Source organism: Myotis myotis, unplaced genomic scaffold (genome assembly GCF_014108235.1).
Source record: "Myotis myotis isolate mMyoMyo1 unplaced genomic scaffold, mMyoMyo1.p scaffold_m19_p_1, whole genome shotgun sequence".
Taxonomy (NCBI): domain Eukaryota; kingdom Metazoa; phylum Chordata; class Mammalia; order Chiroptera; family Vespertilionidae; genus Myotis; species Myotis myotis.
Genome location: NW_023416313.1, coordinates 23,805,367 through 23,823,649, shown reverse-complemented (window position 1 = coordinate 23,823,649; position 18,283 = coordinate 23,805,367). Strand labels below are relative to the sequence as shown.

At 46.5% G+C, this 18,283-nt stretch overlaps 1 protein-coding gene across 2 annotated transcripts in view; it reads right to left on the bottom strand.

Annotated features, from left to right (window-relative positions):
* Positions 1-16,649, bottom strand: part of KLF3 (Kruppel like factor 3) — a 36,085-nt gene extending 19,436 nt beyond the window's left edge. The window contains exons 1-2 of one of the 2 annotated variants that reach the window (XM_036331317.1): positions 16,342-16,649; positions 740-836 (exon numbers count right to left, since the gene is read on the bottom strand). In XM_036331317.1, the coding sequence (XP_036187210.1) occupies positions 740-796 (57 nt within the window). In that variant the 5' untranslated portion in view covers positions 797-836; positions 16,342-16,649. Of the gene's footprint in view, positions 1-739; positions 837-6,607; positions 6,627-16,341 lie in introns of those variants that run through there. The other variant, XM_036331325.1, reaches the window with a different exon arrangement.
* Positions 16,650-18,283: the final 1,634 nt, after the last annotated feature.

The following is an 18,283-nucleotide window of genomic DNA, read 5'->3' as shown; positions in this document are numbered from 1 at the left end:
CAGCAAAAGCTGAACATCGACCATCGATGCCGTGGCCACGCTAGAGAACGCCATCGGGATCCAGAGCAAACACCGGAGTTGTGTGCAGAGGTTTGCCACTGGTCTGGGTCGTTCCCTACGGGAGGCCCAGGCAGGTGAGAGGGAGGAGGCCAGACTGTGAGCGCCATGGCCATGCCATCGAGGGGGGCTAGCAGGCGCAGACTGGGAGCACAGCTCCAGGCCAGCAGAGGAGCCTGGGGAGCAGGATGCCCTGTGACTCCCCGACCCCATCCCTCTGGGCTTCATCATTGTGCTTTCGTTCATTTTTTTCTATTAAAAACAAAGTCATTCAAAAATTAAAAAATATATAATTAATTTAAAAATGTCCCTGGGTGCACATTAATGTAAAAAAAAAAAAATCAGTCTAGCTAAACTTATGCTTTGACCAACAAGCCTGAGAGCTCCAACTAAAAACTCTGGAAACTGAGGAGTTTTTGTAAACCTACTTCTGTGGCCCAAGTTCTGTGCTGACCGTATGCTGAGGGATGTGGGGCACAGGCCTAAGGAAGCATAGGTCCCATTTATGGAAGGATGCACAGTGGCTAGTAGGGTATGAACCTCACTGACTACCGGGGCCTTTGAAAAATGTACCTACCAAATGCCTGTTTAGTAACGAGTAACCTTAAGGAATAACATAACACATGACAGTAGCATTGCCACTTGGAATAAATAAGAAAATGTTCGATTTTGGAAAACTTACCACCGAGACAGGGTCCATCGCCTCTTGCTTGACAGGAACTGGGTCGAACATGAGCATTCTCTTAGTTAAAGCTTTCTAGGGTGCTCTGGTGTTTGGCCTGGAAAACAAAACAAAGCGTCCATCTAAATCCCAAGGTTACTTTAAATAAAAACTAGTAAAAATAAAACATAATATTCCTCGCGCCACCCCCCCCCCCACCTTCTCTGCTCCCTCCTCTCTCCCGCCTCCTGAATGGCTGGAATTTGTTTCCCTTACCTATGAAAGATGCCATTTTGTATAATTAAAACCAGAATCCATGGTCATAACCAGATGAGAGCCAACTGGCATTCCTAACTCAAATACATAAACCCGGACATTTCTGGAACAATAGTAAAGCCCTTTCCAAGCAGTAAATCTTAAGACTGTAGTGCAAACTCAACAGAAGTTCACATTACATATGAGTGTCAAACACTTTTCCTTACAGAAAAATGAGGGGGGAAAAAAGACAAGCAAAAAGAAAACCTAGAACCTACCATCATTAATATCTTTTTTTAAAAAAAAATATATTTTATTGATTTTTTAGAGAGGAAGGGAGAGATAGAGAGTTAGAAACATTGATGAGAGAGAAACATCGATCAGCCGCCTCCTGCACACCCCACTGGGGATGTGCCCACAACCAAGGTACATGCCCTTGACCGGAATCGAACCTGGGACCCTTCAGTCCGCAGGCTGACGCTCTATCCACCGAGCCAAACTGGCTAGGGCAATATCTTTGTTTTTATCCTTACACATTTTTTACGTGGGATTATAGTATGCACAGAATTTAGTATCCATGATTTCACTTGACAATTTATGAGGAGAATGTTTCTTTTCGGTAAGCATCGTTCCATACCATCAAATTCAGTATGCCACATCAGTTTATGTAAATTATCCCTTTTTTCTGGGCACTTAGGTTGCACATCGTTAATTTTTAAAGTAAGTTTTAGTCTTGGGTGACAAGCATGTACATTTTCCAAAGCATATGATATACCATCCAGCAAAGATACTGTATTATTTCCATCAATAAAACAGAACCCGTTTCCCAATCCCAACATTTCTACCAGCGACGTGTATTATCACTTAAAACAAAATTCTGCCAATTTGCTAGTATCAAAATGGCAAATTATTTTTACTCTAAATGGATTTAATTACTGAATTAAAATTTATCATTTGCATTTCTTCTTTTAAGAAATGCCTATTAAGGTCTTGAGTCCTCAGGTCCCCCCCTCTCCCCCAACTGTTATTGTTTTCTAAGCACTTTTTATATGTGAAGAATATTAGCTTGTACTCACTCCCATTCTTTTGCAAATTTCTCATTAGAAAATCAGACACTCTTTAGCCAGATGCATCTTGTCCTTGTTCAGTCTTTCTCTTCCCTGCTTCTAATATTTTGCTCGTTACCCATGTGTTTTCTTCTTTGTTCTATACTAGTCCACTTGTAGCACTAGTCCACATAAAGCCAACTGCCCCCTCACAGGACAGAACATTCCGTCTGCTCAGTCCCCGGCCGCACTTCACAGGTGAGGGAATCACCGCCTCGCTACTACTCAGATCTTCAGCGATCTCTTCAGGCACTTACTATCCAAGTTTGGTTTACATGTTAGAGGTGAAGTCTTTTTTTAAAAAATATATTTTATTGATTTTTTACAGAGAGGAAGAGAGAGGGATAGAGAGTTAGAGACATCGACGAGAGAGAAACATCGACCAGCTGCCTCCTGCACACCCCCCACCGGGGATGTGCCTGCAACCAAGGTACATGCCCTTGACCGGAATCGAACCTGGGACCCTTCAGTCCGCAGGCCGATGCTCTATCCACTGAGCCAAACCGATCAGGGCAGAGGTGAAGTCTTTATAGATCACTTGGTTTGGGTGGAAAAGTGAACAAGCTCCAGACTGAGTTCTACCTGAAAGAGCTGAGCAGTCCCTGGTTCGTGATTACTTCCTATGTCTTAGCATGAAAACTCCCCATCCCCATCCCACCTCCTGACAGTAATCGGTGGTTTGCTGGGTCCATGCCCTATGGGTTATACTAAAATAGCTTCACACACAATGATAAAATACCGTGTTGTTCTTTGCATTTCATTGCGTCCTTGAAGACAGCCTCTCCTGGGTTTCGGGACAACCCGTGAATATCGTTTTTAACCCAACATAAGGCCCTGACTTCAAAATCCTGTATTCCTACATCATAGGATGTACTGTTATCTGTGAACACAATCTGAAGCCAGGGTGCTCAAATCAATGGTGCTACCACCCTCACGTCTTCCGGCAAGAACACACCCCAACCACCAGTGAAAAATGGATGATTTCAAGAAGAAGGATGAAAACCCCTTTTGTGCTTTGAGATCTATTATTAACCAGATCCCAGTGTGGCAGCTGTACAGATAGATGTTTCTAAAACTTGCTGTCCAGTGTCCTATACTGGACCTTAAACAAAAGATGTGCTTATAGCAATGTCGTCAGATAATTCAGCAGCTCTGACCCATGGCTGGCCACCCCTCCCCCAAGCCTTTTAAATGGAATTAATCCTTATAGATCCACCCACTCCTCTGACAGTATCTTGATGCAAATCCTTCTAAATAAAAGCCCTCAGATTCTCAGGTGTCTAAGGAAAAGAGCCCAGGTCAGGAGACCCATGAATTGCATCTAGCCCTCCCATGGGGCAACTCCTTTCACATGTAAAAGGACATCTCTTTAATCTACTTCCTAAAATCTTTACCCACAATGTTTTAGGAAAAGAAAATTAGAATTAAGACAAAACAAAGCAAGCTTTAAATAGTTTATATCAATAGATATGCACTCAAATTTTTTATATATATCCTGTACCAAGAGCATTAAATTTGTTGGTTCCAACTTCTGGAACACCATCAGGCATTTGCCTCTTTGCTAACATGACGTTTCAGAAGTAATATAGTTGCGTATCACCACCCTATTCAGTCCTCTGTGCTTTATTAGAGGTCACCGCCCCGCCCCCCCCCCACACACACCCTGAAAAACACCCTCAGATTAAAGTCGCTGTAAGAGCTCACGGCTGCCTATGTCCTCCGTGAGATCTCATTAAGGGCCGGGTCACTTTACAACTGCACCACGGGAAGAGCTTCCTAGCCTCTCCTCACCTCACCTGCACCCTCCCCTCCCAGTGAGAGCAGCACAGTGGACGTGAGATGATGGGCTCTGGAGTTCATTTTGGTTCAAATGCTAACGCCACCATTTAGCCCATAAAGCCTTAAATCAATTTTCCTAATGACCACTGAACCCATTTAGAAATGAATTACACATTAACCTGCTCATTCTTGTATCATTTTGAGACATTACTTAAGTTACTTTCATTCTTTAATTTTTGTTTTATCTAAATTTAAGGAAATTAGTGCGCTGCAAGACTTGCAACCCTAAGAGAGAAAAGTCTAATATAAAGCATGTTTAACCAAACCTGATTTACTTTTATTTTAAAAAGAGCTGTAAATGGATGTTTCCATTTGTTCAGACTGTGCCTTAGAGAAACTCAGTAGTGACGGAGGGAATATTAGTATTTCTCATTATGGAAGTATTTCAGCTAATAAATGAAGAAGGAATGGGAGGATTAGAATACCTCATTTCGAAACTCCTAACTAAATAATGTATCACTGGAAAACAGCAACAACAAAAAAGTCTGTGCAAAGTTCAAATATCGCTAGGAAGAGAATCAAATCGAACAGCACATTGTTCCCTACGTGGTAGCTTGTAAAATGACCGGTTATGCTTTTAGTACTAGTCGCAGGATAGGGCACAAGATAAAGGGCATGCAAAGAAAATGATGTACCCTAACCTGTTAACAAGGGCTTCCTGGGAGTGGGGGAGGGAAGGTGACAGCTTCATATACACCTGTGTGCCAACTTTAGAGTGAATTCTACAATTAAAACTTTCAATAAAAAAATGAGAGGAGAGGCTAAGCTAGAAAGGAACCGGATTTAGGAAGAGAATCAAACATATGAACACAAATCAGGATTTGGTTTATTTGCGAAAAGCCTGTATTCCTGTACCCACTGTGCTTACCTCTGGGTAGACAGACCACTTTGCCACTACTACAGACTATCTTTGGGTCAGAGAAGAGTGACCGCAATGTCTCTAACGTGCCTTCCATAGAACTGAGAAGCAGCCAGAACACGGGAAGAACTGAAGTCTCTTAACTTAGTGGCTTTAGTTCCCCACCAGTAACTCAGTACTCTGGGGATGTTACCATCATTTTTAAAGAATGCTAAAAACCACAAATTCTGCAGAAAATCTGTTACACAACACTGGCAGCAATTTTAAGTCAAACCAGTAGGTGGCGCCCTCCAACAGGTATTATAGACTAAGATACTGGCAGCAAATTGAGTTTGCCAACAGTCAGGGTCTTTAAACCTAGTGGGTTTTAAGCAGGCTCTGGAATTCTGTTAACCATTTTATGTGGGTATCACAGACACGAGGAGGCCCCAAATGTGGTTGTTTTTTCTCACAACTATTTTCCAATCATAAACACATTTACATCTTGGTTGTATGTTGCCTACCAGAAATATATTCTAAACTAAGCAATCCCAAGATAACAAAACTGCTTTAAGAGAGAAACAAAAGGGCAAAAACTGGTTTCAAAAAACTTTTTAAGTTATTGAGGTGCTTAAAAGGAAAAATATAGAAACATCATTGTTGCCAAAATAATTTTCCATAACTGGAGCAAATGTCATCTTTCCCAACTATGTTATTTTGCTGGGAAGGGCCAAGACAGCTGGGTTTTCCTCCGAAAGGAAGAAACACAGTTTTCTTCGTACTCTCTCCACTTTTATTTCTAACTTTTCAGATGTTGAAATAAGGGTCAGATTTCTACCAAAATGGAAAACTGCATGATTATGTATTAAAAAGCTTCAGTGGATCATTTACATGATGTTTTAGAAGCAATATAGTTGCATGTCATCACCCTATTCAGTCTTTCTGTGCTTTATGAGGGCACAGTGTGCTACAGAGCTTAGAAACACACACAGCCCTTAACATAGCGAGGTTACGATTTACCAAATCTCCTTTCAAAGTTGCTTGTCTAGAAGACAGAGCATGTTTATTACAAAAACAACTTTATAAATTACTGCCCCTTCTTTAGATGGGAGAGTGAGTGAGTGAGTGAAAGAGAGAGAGAGAGAGAGAGAGAGAGAGAGAGAGAGAGAGAGAGATTGAGAATATGAATGCGAACAGAATGTGTGTCTGAAGCAAAGTGACATAGCAGGATTTGCTCTGACATTCTCTCTTCTCATCTTTTTGTTATGCCTTCTGCATATCTTTATTTCTTTCCTTATATCCTCAAAGGGTCCCTGCATTATCCTTCCCAACCCAGCCTGACCTGACCTAAGGCTCCAAATTCTCTCCCTCCCTCAAAGCAAACCTGTTTCCTAGCTGACCTCAGCCAGGTGTAAGAAAAACAGTAGAATCAAATCAACACATCTTCTGTTAAGTGCCCCCTCCCGCCCTCCACACCCCCAGCTTTTAACTCTTTCAAGCATTTGGATGTTAAAGGAGGAAGCATGTTTCTCCCCCCACTTTTTTACTCCCCAAAGGAACTCCAGGGGGAAAAAGAAAACCTAACAAACCAATCTCCGTGGTGTGTGTGTGTGTGTGTAATTCTTGGCCAGGAAGAGGACCAGACCAGGCAGGCAACATCCCTGTAGCTAAACTTCCTTTCCAAAGAAACTTTTCTTTCTTCATTTCTGTACCCAAACTCTTTAAGTTCCCAAGGAGCTGAATACTTATGGCAGCTGCTCTGGCCAGACACACGCGGGGCCAGGCAACAGATGTAAGCAGGCGGTTTGAAGTTGGAGGCTCCTTCCAGAACCGCCGAAGGCTAGCACCTACCTGGAAATGCGTCCCATTTTCATATCACTTGATGCTTGCCACCTACCTCAGTCTTCTCTTAGTTGGTTCGAAAGGGAAAAGAAAAAAAAAATCCACGGAGTATTTCTAAATCTTTGTCCCTCATAAATTAGTTATTTTGCATCGAAATGCTTTGTAGATGGGAAAGAAGTTAATTATTTAGTTTCAGATTAAATATAATGATCCAGTGAGCAAACAATCCGCCCTCTCTCCTCTCTCGGCTAACAAGCCACCCAATTTTACTTTCCTGCCTCCACCCATCTGCTCCACCCTATGGACAGTTGCCAAGGCGAGTCCAACTTGTCCAAACAGGACACGGCTTCAGATAAGATTCTGCCCACACCCTGTACTTCGGAAAGACGGAGTGAAGCAATTGATTTTGCATGTAAATAAGGACAGGTGCAAAGGTAACAACCAGGCACAATCCCTACACTTTAGCAGAAGGAGGTCCGGCTATGCAGGGGTGGGGGTGGGGAAACCCAGTCCAGACCCGGTAGGTAAACTCTCAAGTTCACAGCCACCTGTGGTTAGTAGCATTCCATACCTTTCTTAAAGGAAACTTTAGCAAACCCTCGTCATTTTCCCTACTAGGGTTACACGCTTGTTTTCCTCCTTTAGGCTGACAATTTCGTATTTTAGTTTTAAGGGCAAGCAACCCAAGATCCATTGAAAAATTCCCATGATGCATAATCCTGCTGTGCACGTATCTTTGTATCTTATAAGGCTGCCCAAGTCCTCGCAGTCCTCTTCTGTGAAGTGTTATATAATCAAATCCAGAAGGGCTGTGTGAGGCCAGGCTGCCTCGCTCTGCTGGTGCCCTATCACTGGAGACCCACCCCACTCCACCCTCAGGGGCCTCCACCCATGGGGCCCCACCCTGGAGGGAGTGGGAGGCTGGGAGGGACCAATTGGCTCCAGCCAGCAGCTAGTTCCTGGAAACTCTGGCCTCAGCAGTGATGGCTGGAACCTTAAAAATAACCAGAAAGAATCGTCAGGGTGTTGGCAATTCCCTGAGCTCCTGCGAATTCTCCATTAAAAGTTTATCTCATAGCACCCCGGAACCTTTGGATATGAACCATGAGCTAATACTGCCCTCTCCCTTCAAAGTAAACAAAAAGGGAAGAGAAAAGCACTGGAACCACGGCTATGTAAGAGAATTAATTCAACATGTCCCCAAACCAAGTCCTCCTCCTCACTCCTGCCTTGAAAAGGCTGCCAGGCTGCCCCCCACCTCCCACTTGCTCTTTTTTCTGGTCATTCAGCATGGAAACCTCTTTCCATTTCTGCAGTTGCCATGCGAGGCCAGGCCCTCAGTGCCTCAGGACCCTGTTACTGGAGTTTTTTCCTCCACTGGCCTCCCCACCTCCAACCCACCCCAATCCCCTTGCCTCCTACATTTCTCAAAGCCCTCTACTCATCTAGTCGTTCCTAAGCTCACAGACCTTCCTCCCTCCAACGGGATTCCCAGGGCTTGGGGAGTGGGTTCAAGAACCCATGCTCAGCACCCCTCTACCAACCAGCTGCCCCCCTGCTCCAACAAGCGCCCTTCATGCTGGTTGCCCCGTTCCCCCACCCCCAATGCCTTTGTTCATTTTTGGCCCTGATGCTGGGCAACCCGCGAGGAATGCCCCTTCCCCTTCCGGCTTATCTAAATCCTCCTAATTCTTCAAAGACCAGCTCAAGGCCCTCCCCACTCTGTGCAGCCGCTGACTGCACCCTGGTACCTCTGAGGCCGCCTTCTTACCTAGCTAGGCTGGGCCTTTTCACTTGCCAAAGGTAGGTCTCAGACCAGCACCTGAGCATGCAGAATACTCCCTTGGAGGCCTCCCTCCCCATAGGAGATCAGGCTTGTCCACTAAAGGACATTTTTTTGGTCAGGCACAAGGAGCCAATATAAGAGAACTTAGTCCATGGCAAGAGTTTCACAGTCATTTGCTCTTCCCTTTGCATGCACTTGGAATCTCCCTTAAATAATTAATGGGCATGAGGCAGACCAGACCTAACCCTAAAGGAAACTAAACTTCTTTTAAAAAAAATAAATAAAATAAAAAGCTTTTGCTCCTAACCTTAATTATTGCCTGTTAGGGGTCCTCCAGAAACCTTATCAGTTTCATCCTCAAAGAATATTTTATTACCCACACAGAGAGATCTTCTAAACATGTCTAGTGTCAAGGTTTCTACTGTTTTGAGAGCCTAAAATAGAAGAGAGAGAGAGAGAGAGAGAGAAAGAGAGAGAGAGAAAAGAGGCAATTGCATGAGGAGGGAGGGAGGGTGTATGTGTAACAAAAAAACACTAGGTTTTTTTTGAAAAGCATACTTCCCTTGACCAAGGAAAACCAGGGGTTTCCTGTTGATCCTTACCACCTTTATGACTGCCAATCTGCAGGCGGTTCTTTACAAGGACTGTGTCATTCAAAGCCCACAAGGTCAGTACGACCTTCCCATTTTACCGATGAGAACACTAGAACAGAGAGGCAAAGTAATCTGTCCAAGATCACACAGCAGCTAAGTTGTAGAGCTGGGATTTGAACCCAAAGTAGCCTGACTTCAAGGCTACTTCCTTCCCCACTCTCCTTCCTCCGGCAGAGGACAACATCACACCACAAACAGCAATAGTGGGATAGCGATTTCTGTGAACAGATCTGTCCATGGGGCATAGGGCATTGGGGGGACAGCGTCTTTACAGTAGCTGCGATTTCAGTCCCTCCCAACTGGTCCCTGATGCCTACCTTCTCTCGTAGAGTGCATGCTTGGACACAAGATCAAAAGACACACTCTGAAGGCCCTAAATTAGGCTATTATTCTTCCTAGCCAATGCACCTGCAACTGGTCCATAAAACTGCCGAGGAAAATTGGCAGCTCTACTCAAGTAAATACGGAAATCCTCATAATCACTGTACAAAGGTGGAAGGGTCAGGTCCTCATCCCCATTTTAGAAATGAGGAAATGGAGGAACAGAGGTGAAATGGCTCGCCCAAATTTGCAGAGCTGCTTGGAGCTGCAGCCAAGAACAAAAGCGTGTCTGCCTGTAGACCAGGGCTCTTTCTGTTCTGCTTCAGGCTGTGCCGTGGGACCGACTTTTAAGTGAAATCATCTCACATTGGGGTCACTCCCTGGTAACGGAGGGTGTGGGACGTGTGGTGTGTAGTGCCACACCGGCCCATGCTCGCTTGGCAGGGCCAAGGGAGGTTCCAGTGGGCAATTAAGATTTCAAAACGCCTTTCTGGTTAGAGCACTCTGGACCGACTCCATCCTGCAGCACAACTAAGAATGACTGCACATAATCTGAGATTAGCTCTAATGAGTAGGTGTTCAACGAACACTTGGGAGATGAATAAATGAATGGCTGTCAATCTACACTCCTCACATGCTAGGATAAAAGGAAGGGCAAGGTCCACAGAATGACCTCCTACCAGGTGTCACACAGTGAAACTAGTCTGAAAAATCACCTTCTAAAACCTAAAACCCAAAGTAAAGGTGAAAACTTCTGGAAGCTCAGGAGAGAATAACTCCCTTGTTTGGAGAACTAAGTGGAACAGGAACTTGAACTGACTAATGAAAGTCCTTTTGGGGTGCAATGCTTTGGAAGGTACCAGGGTATAAAGTGCAGGAACAGATAAAGGAGTGGATTTCAGTGATCAGACTCCAAGAACAGCAATTAGTATAAAGAGCTTATAGGCCAAAGGAGAAAAAACCCACACGTGACTCCCAGGTCGCTCTCCAGGGTAGATGCACTCACCTCCATGTCCACTGGATCTCCTACATCTACGTTTGGCCGCACTCCACTGATCTGGGTTGAGACTAGCTCCAGGCCATGCCTGGAGATCCTCAAGCCTGCCAGAGATTGGTAACCATCTAGAGCAGTGGTTCTCAACCTTCCTAATGCCGCGACCCTCTAATACAGTTCCTCATGTTGTGGTGACCCCCAACCATAAAATTATTTTCATTGCTACTTCATAACTGTAATTTTGCCACTGTTATGAATCACAATGTAAATTTCTGATATGCAGGATGTATTTAGGCGACCCCTGTGAAAGGGTCGTTCGACCCCCAAAGGGGTCGCGACCCACAGGTTGAGAACCGCTGATCTAGAGCATGCCTCAAGCTAATCTGGGCTGTTCAGGGTCCTCCTGGAAGGGGGCAGAAAACACCCCCTTCATGGAAATCAGGGCAAGAGCCAGATCCAGGATTACAAGGAACGCATGGGCTGAAGAGCCACTTAACTTGCTTCAGCTGTGGGCAAACTACGGCCCGCAGGCCGAATCCAGCCCGTTTGAAATGAATAAAACTAAAAAAAAAAAAGAGACCGTACCCTTTTATGTAATGATGTTTACTTTGAATTTATATTAGTTCACACAAACACTCCATCCATGCTTTTGTTCCGGCCCTCCGGTCCAGTTTAAGAACCCATTGTGGCCCTCGAGTCAAAAAGTTTGCCCACCCCTGTGCTAGATTCTGTCTCCAGCTCCCCTAATCATTAGATGGGGGGAATGATAAGGTATTTGGCCTAGCAACACAATAGAGTGAGTTTCAAAAAGATCCAGGAACCTGTTTTGTTAAGAGAAAGAACTTTACTATAAACACTCTGACTGAGGGGTACAAAATATACTGATAATTTTTAAAAATGGTCTATTGAATTATGGTGACTTTTCAGGAAAAGCACACAGCCAGTTAAGAGGATATATATATATTTGGAAGAAAACAGTCCTAGTTCTGGTTCAAAAACGGTGGCTCTAGCATTATGTCTCTCTTACTATTGCTAAATTTCAAGGAAAGAGGTGGGGTTTCAGGGTGGGGTGGGGAGCGGGGCTACCTCCTTTGGACAATGCTCTCCCCTATCGGGGTAGACTGCTGTCTGGTTTCCTGTCTCGAGCTCTGCTTCAGAGGACAAACAGGGTCTAAGAAAGGGACAGAGTGGCTGGAAAATGAGAATGCTAAAAACCATGATAACCCTTCCTTTCCACCTCACTCCAAGATGATTTCTGACTAGAGCATTACAGGTTAGCAAAGCAGGTAACAATTGTTTTATGATTCTAGGGATTTTTTTTTAAAAGCTAGAACCAATGATAAATAAAGCACTTCAGAAAGAAACCCAATTTCCAGAATAATGTAATTCCTAGTCTTAAGAAGATGAGGTTGTTTATATTTATTTATTTTTCTTCAAAATAGAGTAAGAATTACCACCTAAGAAAGCTGTTCATTTTACAGCAAAAATGGTGATTTGGAAGTATTAAGAAGGGGGAGAGGATAAAATGGAATTGAATTAGGAATGATGATTTACATGGTCAAGAGATAAAATTATTATTCCTTTTTTTTTTGTAATTATAGTAACTTTCAGACTGTTATCATTTCCCCTATTGTTTAGCTTAGCATTTAGAAGCTTGCAGAATTTTTTTTTTTCCTGATAGAATATATTAGCTCCTTATAATCTCTATTAACCACCTAACCTCTTCCCACAAATGAGGAGGGAAGAATGATTTGGGGTAAGCCAAAAAAAATCCAAAAAAACCCAACCTCAATCTATCAAATCTATCTGGATTGTTAACAACTTTGGAACTAAAACAAAACAAAAAAACTTGCTTCAATGTGGGTTACTTATGAATTATAGTTGAAAGGCCTCTTGTCCTACAAGTCAGCTAATAAATCAAGTTTGCTTCATCCAAAGAAGAAAAAAAATCTTATTGAAACTTTCCAAAACTCCCATCTTTTTTCAAGGAAAGTCATCAGTAGTCTACTATGAGATCCTAGTTTTCTTAATATCATATTGTATATTTATCCATAAAGCAAGAATGTGGCGGAACAAAACATTAAAAGCAAAATACTATTATCATCAACTTTTGGAAGAATATGGCCTAACTAGCTGCCTTATTTAATTATTCCATTAAATAATATTGTAAGTAATTCCTTTAGATTTTAAAGAAAATCCAAAAATAAGAACTTTAAAAAAAGAAACTTGCCAAGTTTTCTTTTTCCAACCATTTCTTTAAAACATTGTTTCTGACGAACCAAGAGAAAAATAATTTGTTCAAATAGGTTTTAAATAGTTAACCCACAACTGGCAGAATATACAAAAAAGAAAAAAAATGGGGTTATAAGAAAGTTGTTCTTGTAAGACAATAAAAATAAGGGTATTGTCCTGTTTTCAAAATATAAGGTTAAAATTCTTTCCAAACTATCATTAAATTAATTTCCTATTTCCAGTTCTCCTTTTCTTTGACCTGGTTATTCTTAAAATAGTTTGGAAATCAGATGTAGAAGACAGTCAAATCTTTGTCCTTAAAAAAATTCTCCTAGTACTCAAGTGTTTGTCTTTAAAAAGCCATGAACCTGGGATTCCCCCCCTCCCCCCAATATATCTTGTTTGCTTTAATACTTTTTCTAAAGATTTGTTCCTTAACATAGGCAAGACTTTCAAGTCAGCACAGGCTGCCAAGACTGCTTTAGTTCTCTATCCCTGGCGCTTCCGATGCCTTGAGCATCCCTTGTTACATGTGAACAAGGATGGGCCACATCTCTCAGATAAGGATAGGTCTTCTAAACTATGAGGTGGTAATCCTGACCCAGAATTGACAGCTTCAGGGCAAAAGGCCTATCTCAACACAAACACCCTCTGCACCTCAAAACAAGAATAAAAACCAACCAACAAAAAAACAAAACAAAACCTCCTTTAGACTTCTAGCCAATATGCACGCAAGCCTCAAGTCACAATTGGCAATGATAAATTTAAGAAGGTAAAAGTCTTTATTCACCCACATAAACACACTGGAGGCAAAGGGTGTGTGTAAAAAGGTTAACTGACTTCTCATTATGACATAACACAGGCATCTTAAGCAATAGCAAGTGTGTAGAGACATGATAACTCCCTGGGTGGGGATAGGGAGTTTAGGGGCAGGGACCAAGGCCTGGTCTGGGCTACTGATCTACCAGAAAACAGCCTGAAACAGGAAAGAGCACACATATGCCACTTGGAATGTATGACGCAAACCCCAGCCTTGAAACAAAGAACAGGAAACAGCTCTGCTGGCTGTGCTGGAGAGAAAGCACAGAGAAACATTTAGCCGGCCCTCCCTGACCCTATATTCATGAGCAGCTGGAGTTTTTAAAGACAACAACAGGGGGTGGAGGTGTTTGTTCTATGGGTGTGAATAATAACACCAGCTTTATACAGGGGACCTGCCCTATTTACAAATAGGAGCTTCCACATACAGTAAACATAAGTGAACATGGGATTTTATCATATTCAAGCAGCAGAGACCTTCCTAATTAACACCAGTCTCCCTACCAATTTCTTTTGTCTCTACATCCCCCATCCCAATGGCTAGTCTCTAGCCACGATCAAATTCTGGGTTAGGGTAATAATTATTATTCAGCCTCAGAGCATCAGTAGGAAAATGAAGATAAAACACGGCTGTTAAGAATTCAGATGACAATTGGGTTATACCACACAGCTGAAAAAGTGTCCTTAGCCACATAACTAAATTTTAAGGCAAAGTGTGGACAGCTAGTCACCTCACATTTTCACTGTCCTTTTCAACTGCATAATCATAAAAATATTTGCACACAGCTGCACATCTGTACGCACGTCTACAGAAATTCACCTTTTGAGGATATGATTCTGTTCCAGACACTTAATATAACCCAAAATTGTTATACAATCTGTAGAACAGAGTATCAATTTTTATAAAACAGGCTAAAATATTTCCTTTAGGTATTTTTAAGATAGTAAAATCCATTCATATTCCCTTTCCCATCATTTCTCTTTATTTTGTTAGCACTGTTTAACTCAGGTGTCCATTATCAGAGATTTAAGAATTTCTGTGTAGACATAACTCCAGGTTAAAAAAGAAAGAAAAAGGCATCACTCTCCTTATAGCAACCAGAAGATTGGGTTTTAATTAGAAACTTTGCAGTGAAAAAAAAAAAAAAAAAAAAAGCAACAACCTTTCTCCGAAGCTATGTTTTATATCTGACAAGGTTTTGCAGTCTAAGCAGCTACTTTTCTTTGTTATTGTCAAATTAGAATTTTTATACTTGCATTCTCCTGCATGCGAGCAAATGCCCCTCACAGTGTCTCTAAAATGAACTTACTAATAGTACATCACGTTTTTTCCTTCTAATGGTTCTGCAGCAAACCCCACTGACTGTAGAAATTGAGATGTTTCTCTAGGGAGTTTAAATTAATCAAACATCTCATTTCAGGTTTCTGTTAACAGCCTAAGGTCAACTAACATGTTCCATGTTTCAAGCCGGAAGAAACTTATTCCTCCACTCTTTCTTTAAAAAAATACCCGCAAAATTTTGGATACTGTAATGCTATCAGATTGGTTCTTTTCCCTGAAAGGAAGTCTTCCCTCAGGTTAGGCAGATTATCATTCAGATGGATTTCTCTTAAAAATAAAATGCTCCTCAGATTCATTCATCAAGCACTCAAAAAAGGGACATCACAAAACTGCTCTGTGGAAAAACCTTTAATGAACAACTGCCCTATGCCTCACTTGATTTTGCTAATAATTACAGGTACAAAACCTAAATAAATAATAATCACAGACTCTTCCCCCCCCCCCCCCCCATATACCAGACTCTTGTGAGAACATAATCAATAGATCTCTAAAGTGTCTTGGTGATCTTCGTGGAAAAATACATTGTGAGTTAGTAAAAAAATTCAGAGCAAGATATTTGTTTTAGTGAAATACAAAAAAGGTGTGCAATTTCCAATTTCCGTTTAACCTGCCTTATTCCAGACAAGTCCCATTCACACGCTTTTCTCCTATGTTGTTGGGAAATTTAAAGCCAAAAAGGTCCTCCGGTTATCTGCCCAAGAGGTGGCTATGGCAATTCCAGGTATGAATTATCCGCCGTCTCCAGGAAAGCCACTGGGGATCAAGCCCTCGCTCCCAGCCCGGCTCTGGTCCCTAACTGCAGGCAGCTGCCGAGGGCGGCCGCCGCCTCCGGCCACGCTGCAATCTTTGCTCCAGGCACTGCGGCAGGTTCCCTCCGTGCCCCAGGAGGACGCTCCTCGCCCGGCCAGCCCCCGGGGATCCGGACGCCCCGGCAGCTCCTGGGCTCCAGGACCGAGAAGGGGATGCTGCCTCCAGTCCCCATGGCCCCAAGTTTCTTCCCAGAGGGACCGGGAGGCTCTTCCAAGTTTGTTCCGGCGGGCGAGCCACCGCGCGCCCCGTCCGAGAAGGGGGGCGGCGGGGAGCGCGGGCGGAGGGCGGGGAGGGGGAGGGCGCGGGAGGGAGGTGGGGGACCCGGAGGGGGAGGAGCAGGAGCGCGGCCTCGGCGCTACCTTTCTCCAAACAACGTTGCCACACGCGGAGACCACTGAGATTTCGGGGGCTTTGCAGGGGCTCGCGAGCGGGCGGGCGGGCGGCCGGTGGCCGGGGGACCACACAGGTGAGCCCCCGCCCGCGCCCTCGCCGGGCGCCGCGGCGGGAGCTGCCGGCCTCGCTCCCCCGCGCCCCCGGATCCTCATGGTGGCTCCCCCCGATCCCACACTTTGTACCGCTCAACCCGGGGACTTCCTCCCCCTCGTCTCCCTCTCCGCCCCCACCCCTGGCCGGCTGCGAGGAGCTGTTGCACTTTCCCGAGCCCATTGGCGCCTGCACCCCCCACCCGCTCCCGGAGCACCCCATGAAAAATAGGAAACCGGACGAGCCCCCCAAGGGGGCAGCCGGAGGCGGGCGAGGAGGGAAGGTGCGGGAGATGGGACTTACTTTTCGAGGTGCAGGGCTGAGCGCTGCAGACCAGAAATCAAGGCCCGGCTCCGGGCTGCCTGCACCCCGCGAACGCAGCAATGTCAGCGCCCCGGTGCGGGCGCGGCGGCGGCGGGGTCGCAGGGGACGGGGACGGCGCGCGTGCGGCGGCGCTGCTCGGCTCGCGGGCGCTCGCTGCGCTCCGGCTCCGGCCCGGTCCGCGCGGCTCCGCTCCCGGCTCCCCTCTGGCTCCTGGCACCGACTCCGGGCAGTCACATGACGCCGGCGCCGCTCGCTCTGCGAGCCTCCCGGGGCTGGCGGGGTAAGTAGAGGCTGGGACCTGGGGTGGGAGGGTCAGGGAGGGGAGAGGAGCCGCCGCGGCCGCCCGGGCTGGGCGGGTCCCCACCCACTTGGGTGGAGGCAGCCGCCGGAGGGGTCGACCGAGTCACTCGCGCAAACACGCACCCCGCCCTGCGCCCTTCCCCCGCCGCCCCCGCCTCCCGCGCCGCCTCCGCCCCGCCCCGCCCAGTCACCCGGGGACGGCCTGACAGACACTCATTATTCCCCGGAGCCGGGCGCCGCCCCGCCGGCCCAACCTGTCCCGCGAGGCGCGGCGCGGCCGTGGGGCTGGGCGGGCGCGGCGCGGCCCCCGCCCCGCAGCCCCCGCCCTCCGGCCCCCGCCCGGTCCGGCGCGCCCGGCCCCGCGCCCCCTCCCTGCGCCCTCCGCCCGGGAGCCCGCGCCCCGCCCGCCTGGACCCGCCGCGCCGCCGCCCGAGCCCGGGGGGAAGGAAGGGCGGCGGTGCCCGCTCCGGGCGTCACCGGGCTGCAGCCCGCTGCGCCGCTTCCAAAACACACAGCCGGGCTCGCGGGCGGGCGGGCGGGCTGAGGCGGGGGCCCGGGCCGGCCGAGGCCATCCATCCAGCAGCCGGCCCCGGCGGGAAGGGCGGCCCCGGGCGCGGCGGGAAGGGCTGGGCCCCCGCGGCCGGGCGGCCCCTCCTGGGCCGAGTGCTTCCAAGTCTCTTAAAGAAAAAGCAGAAAGGGCACCGGTGGACACGGAGCGGGGGGACCGGGGCCGCAGCGCACAGGAGGAGGGGCGGGGAAAGGGAGGGCGTTGGGGTGCCTGCAGCCCTAACGTGGCCCCGAGCTCCCAAGGTCATTCCCCATCCTCCTAGCGCGCCCTTTCTTTGTGCCCGGGGCGCGGGGTCCCCCTCGTCGCCCACCCCACAGATGGGCGGCCCGGGTGGCGCACCCCGCCTCCCGGGACTTTTCTTTGAAGGCCCGTTGACCCCGAAGCAAACTTCCCACGGGCCTGGCCTGGCACTGAAGCGCACGGGAGAGCAGCGGCGGCGGCATTTGCTCGCCCGGCCTGCCTGAAAACTTGGCAAACTTCGCTCCCGGCGCTCCCGCCCCCGCGGGAGAACTCGGGCCCGCGGAGGGCTCTGCCCCCGCAACCTTTCATTGCACGTCGCCGCCCTGGGTCCCAGCCCAAGTGTGTATACCCCGTGGCCGCCCCTGCTCCGGGTGGCGGAAGCGCGCGCTCTGTCCAAGCCAGGCCATAGGGAGGACTTTGGATAGCATGGTACCCGAGTTCAGTGCTTTTGGAGTTTTGGTGTGTGTGTGTGTGTGTGTGTGTGTGTGTGTGTGTGTGTGTTTTAAAACAGTATTAGTGTAATAAAGAATTAAATAAAAAAGAACAAAGGACAAATTGGTTCAATTGTTTTAGTCCTGTGTAATGTTTAAAAAACGCCCTCCTTCAGTCTACGGCTTGTTATTGCTTCAAGATGTTTTAAAGGCCCTTTAAGTTCACCAGTCTCACTTTGATGCCTCATCCAGGCATGGTACTACTTAAAACGTGGAGATAGAGATATTCTGAGCCTCGTCATTTAGCTATACAGTAATATAAAATTAGTACCGGTAACCTCAAGTAGTAAAATTACAAATTGTAAAGAAATGCACGTAAAAG